Here is a 4967-nt window from a genome sequence, read left to right as displayed (position 1 = left end):
CGCTGTTTCGTTCTTATTAAAGTAAGTGTTTATGTTTCAAAAACCCTTGCATTAGTATTTTGTTATGCTTGGTTATAAATTTTGAAGTTCTGGTAACGTAGGGTCGTGTTTAGAGCGTTACATGTCGTTTTTAAGTTGTTGTGGTTGCTGCGAGAATGGTTAGGGACTGAGTTTGTGGTTGTCGTTGGTTTCGGGCCGAGAGAAAAGAGTTCGGTTGATGTGTTTGGGTTATGGTTTCGACGAGTCGAGGTAGGGACATTTCCTTAAATTCATTTTACTTCTAAGAGTTGTTATAAGTCGATAATAGTATGAAAAATATATTTTTATAATTAAATAAGTTTTATGAATTGAATTGAACTATTTGGATGGCTGTGATTATTTATTTGACTGGTTTACTGAATTATTGAGGAAACTAGTTATTGTGATTTGCTATTTTGGTTTGTTAAATTGGTCGTTATTGAATTGATTTTCCTTGAATTACTGGAAGATGTTTATTGTTGGAATTTGGTTTGATTTGGAAAGGATTTGATATTGAAAACTAGTTGAGAATGGGTTAAAAAATGTCACTACAGCAGAGGTGGAGGTTAGCGGCGCTTTTTTCTCCTTTTAGCGGCGGTTTTAAACCGCCACAAAACAGTTTTCCGGCGGCTATGGTGACCGCCCTGGTTATGAGCGCGGGGACTGAGTTCAGCGGCGGTTTCCAGCAACCGCTGGTATAACCGCCGCTAAATACGTATTTCACGGCATCTGTTAAAATAACCGCTGCAAAATTAACGTTCTACGATTCACTAATCTGTTTATCAGCGGTTTAAAAACCGCCGCGAATCAATTCAGTTTCCTCTAATTTGAATGTATTTTGCGGCTATCGTACAACCGCCGCAGTATAGGTCCGGTTTGTCTCCATGTTTATAGGCGGTTGCGAACCGCCGCAATCCACCATACAAGTGCCATACTTTTTTAGTCTTTCTGGCGTTTTAAGAACCGCCGCCAAATTAAGAAAAAAATTAAAAAAAAATGCAGAATTTGGGTTTTTATTTATGAAATCACGTAAAATTTACTTAAATATTATAATAAATTTGGTTCCCTGGATTTCTAATTATTTTAGGAGTGACTGTATTGACGGATAGAATCTAAACATGTGACAAAACCAGAAAAATATCCAAAAACCAAAATGTATTTATCAAAATATCAACAAAATAAATCTCTTGCTAAGAGTTGTGTAGTCTACTTCAAAAAAAGTATGCATCCATCCAAAACAATTTCAATCCTAAACTACTATTTTCTACTGCATCAAAACCACTTAACACATCCCTGCAGCAATCTCTGGTGGCAGCTCCTCACCCTGCCGTTGAAAAAGATAAATCAAAGCACTCTCCATTACCTTTATCCTTTTCTTGTCTGCTGCTGCTTCATCTTCCATCGCCTTCCTTTTTAACTTCTCAGCTTCCAGTTCTGTCTGTAGTTCATTTAGCTTCCTTTGCGTCTCCTCTTCTAGGACTCGGTTCACTGATGGCTGCAAATTTGTACCAAAGAGTTGACTAGGAGTCGGTCCAAGACCCACTCCACGCACTCTACCCGGTTTCTCTCTTCCAAAAACCTGAGCAAGGGAATCATTTTGAGACAAGACTCTAGAAGACTCATCTTCTTGCTCAATCTCCAGAAGTCTTTCCTACAGACATAAAACAACAATATAGATCCGATTCAAGTACATTCAACTTAATTAAAACTTAAACTGAGACAATATATTTGAGGCACACGATAAGCATAAGCATGCATAGGGATATACATCTGAAGTGAGAGCAGGGAATATTTTTGAATGGATTGGATTCCAGTTCTGTTACAAAATCAATTTGAGGAACCACAAGACACCCAAGTACGCTATAGATTTCACTATTCAGATCTCCCTGGATTCCAAGACTTATATTATTCTTCCTCTATTACTAAACTTAGATTCCAACCTTCTACTGTTCTCTTTCTATTACTAAACTTATGCATATTACACGCTCTCAGAATATCGCTCATTTAAATAAATGTATTAATACATAAATAAATAAAATGGGCAGAGAAATAATTCAATACTAGTTACAGCATGTAATTTTGATAAATTCTCCCAATCATGTGTTACATATATATTTTGAAACAAAGAATTAGAGCTGTTACATATATAAATTCTCCTAAACCAAGTTTACTTCATGGTATAAGCGTTGGACCCAAAAACTTATTTGTAAACATTGAATGAAAATAAACCCACAACCTATTTTCAGCTCAGCACACAAGGAATAGGCAACTAAGAAGCAGCAATGAACTATGGATGCATTATATATCATAAATGTAATGACTAATCATACTAAGTTGTACTTACACCAATTTCTCTCGCCTCATCATTAATATAAGAGCCATCCCTTCTTTTGTGAACCTTGATCCACAGCTCTCCTCTACTGACTATCCTTCCTTCTTGTTCTGACTGAAATAAGAAAGTTTAATCCATCACCGAAGACCACGCAATCAGGGAGAATAAAAAATTAAATGGGGATTATGTAGAGCAGTACAATACTGAAGAGTGAATAAAAAAGTACACTACCTCTTCTTCCCTCCGCCAAGCCAGGCTTTTTGAATCGCCAGTGTGTGTATATAGCTGTTTTGATCGATTTAATGCATTTTTCCTGCACTTCTCTTATTGGTCCATAAGAGATAAACGGTTGTTAGAAGCTGTTTTAAAAAAGACACAATGCAAAGGGGATTGTACTATATTATACCAATATAAATACTATTTTTACCTTCGTCTCAGGGTTGGCGCGATAATCAAGGTACCATCGCCAGTGATCTCGATCAATTCCTGGCGGACGGTTCTCGGTATTTTCTTCAGTCGACAGTGTTGGCTCGTAGTAATCATCATACAACCTTAGCCTTGTATCTTTCCAGGACTTCCCCATACTTTTCAAAATATTTTTTTTATAACTCCGTCACTATCTTCATCAAACTCAAAGATTTGCTGCATAAGTAACCGATTCGTTAAAATTATTTGCTGTAATACTCGCTGGTCAAGTAGCAGGTAAAAGGTAGCCATCCATTACAAAAACATCTTTTAGCAATAAAGAATAAATCGAAGAAGCTGCACCAACCGACCAGAACCCAAAAAATGGAGTAAAAGATGTCTATTGACTCAAATATAATATTGATTAAAAAAACGCACAAAGGGATTGAAAATTGTATATTGCTACTAACAGAAATCCAAAGGCCAACAAATTAAAAAGAAAAAATGTAAACTCATATATTAAGAGTACACAGAAGTTTGTGAATAAAATCGGTGTATTCATGAACACTTTATATACAAACACTTTGTGTTGTACTTAAGTTACTTTTAATTTAAGAACAAATTACTATTCCTAAAATAATAAATTCTAATCATGAATAAGCAGTTGTAACTTAGATCGGATATAAACTCTTACCTTGACACATTCGAAATAAACTTTTTCCTTAGTGGTAACGTGACGCCAACTTTCCTCGCAGATAGGGAATTTACCGTAGTCAGATCCAAGCATGCCAAGAACGCCACTCAACAGGCCAGCTTCGTCTCCAACTGGCTGCTTTTCATTGTTGAACCTAAGCACGATCCTTCTACCATTGAGCCGTTCCATAGCCTCCTTCACACTGATGTTAGCCGCCTTGATTGTGCCATCGGAATCTACAAGCCAATTATAAATAGTTATATATGTCTCCGTTGTAGACCATTTGCACGAAGAAATCTAAAGTAACACATACTAAAGAGTAAATTGTCGACGGTAAATCTAATAGAAAGTTATCGATGGTCTTAACCATCCCATACTCTGTGGTCTTCCGTCCTTTGCGACTCTGAGCTCTAGAAGCAATAGAGCGGTCGTCAACTTCTTGGTCAATAGAATCCACTTCATGAGCATTGGTATCCAATTGGTCGGATCCCAGCTCTGAGTTTTGACTGCTATAAGTGCGCGTCTGTGGAGCAGGCCTTGGTTCACTACGTGGTGGACGGAACGGGCGTACAGTTGTATGGACATCACCATAGCTTGCTTGGGGAAATTCAGATTCATCTTGGTGCAGAGCCAAAGTCGGAGACGGAGCCGGAGCCGGTGCCTTTTGAGACTGCTGGCATGCTGGTCCTGATTTAGCCTTTTTGGTAAACCGGCCTTTCCTAGCCATCTTAAATTCATAGTGACATGATGCAGGCAAAAAATCATGACATTAACTCCAGCAACATATAATGCGGGTAAATTTTGTTTATGTATACTAGAAGCCAAAATATTAACTTGTAAGCAATGCCAGGAGTTACTCAGCACAAGACATGGTTATAAGCTAGAATACTCTACCTGTTCTTTATAAATCAGATTCATCATTACAAAAGCGAACCATGAATCTTTAAGGCCAACAAAAGTTATAACACCAAATGAACAAGAATAACCAAATCAAGTAACGTGTTCACAAGGGGGAGGTTACAAATCATAACACGCCTATTGTGCTAACTAAAAAACTATGAGGTTACCATGATATGAATATAGCAACTGCACATGGAAGGATCACAGCCGTTAGTGCCTAGTGAGTGCTCTTTCTCTTTATGTAATAATGAAGAACCTTGTTTCAGCATTTTTCATTATGAAGTCATGATAATTTCATTACTATAGGTGATTAAGTTTGGTTAGTTTAATAATTAGTTCTTTAATTTATCTAAAAAAATGTTAGAATTCGATTATCATTTTCTGTATACAATAGTTGGTTAATAACAAAATCCCGAACCGTATCTGTGTGTTCTTAAGCCCCCCAAATCCCTATCCTTCATTCTTTCTTTCCAATTACATTGAACCCCCAAGCATATACTAAGAGAATATGACAGACTAAGGAAAAGCCATCTCAATATCAACACACAAATGGAAAAATGCAAAAGAAAAACTCATAAACACTAGCACTACTCGTGAAAGCATCAGTAAACTAAAGGG

The 4967-nt window shown here is 37.0% G+C and overlaps 1 protein-coding gene across 1 annotated transcript; it reads right to left on the bottom strand.

Moving 5' to 3' along the window:
* Positions 1–584: 584 nt before the first annotated feature.
* LOC110280950 (uncharacterized) lies at positions 585–2933 on the bottom strand. Its single transcript, XM_052263120.1, has 4 exons — positions 2778–2933; positions 2363–2464; positions 1382–1669; positions 585–725 (listed from the first exon to the last, which is right to left on the bottom strand). The coding sequence occupies exons 1-4, from the start codon at positions 2931–2933 to the stop codon at positions 585–587; spliced, it is 687 nt and encodes a 228-aa protein (XP_052119080.1).
* Between the last annotated feature and the right edge of the window lie 2034 nt (positions 2934–4967).

The sequence above is a fragment of the Arachis duranensis genome, chromosome 1 (assembly GCF_000817695.3).
Source record: "Arachis duranensis cultivar V14167 chromosome 1, aradu.V14167.gnm2.J7QH, whole genome shotgun sequence".
Classification (NCBI taxonomy): domain Eukaryota; kingdom Viridiplantae; phylum Streptophyta; class Magnoliopsida; order Fabales; family Fabaceae; genus Arachis; species Arachis duranensis.
This window is presented reverse-complemented; position numbering and strand designations above follow the sequence as displayed.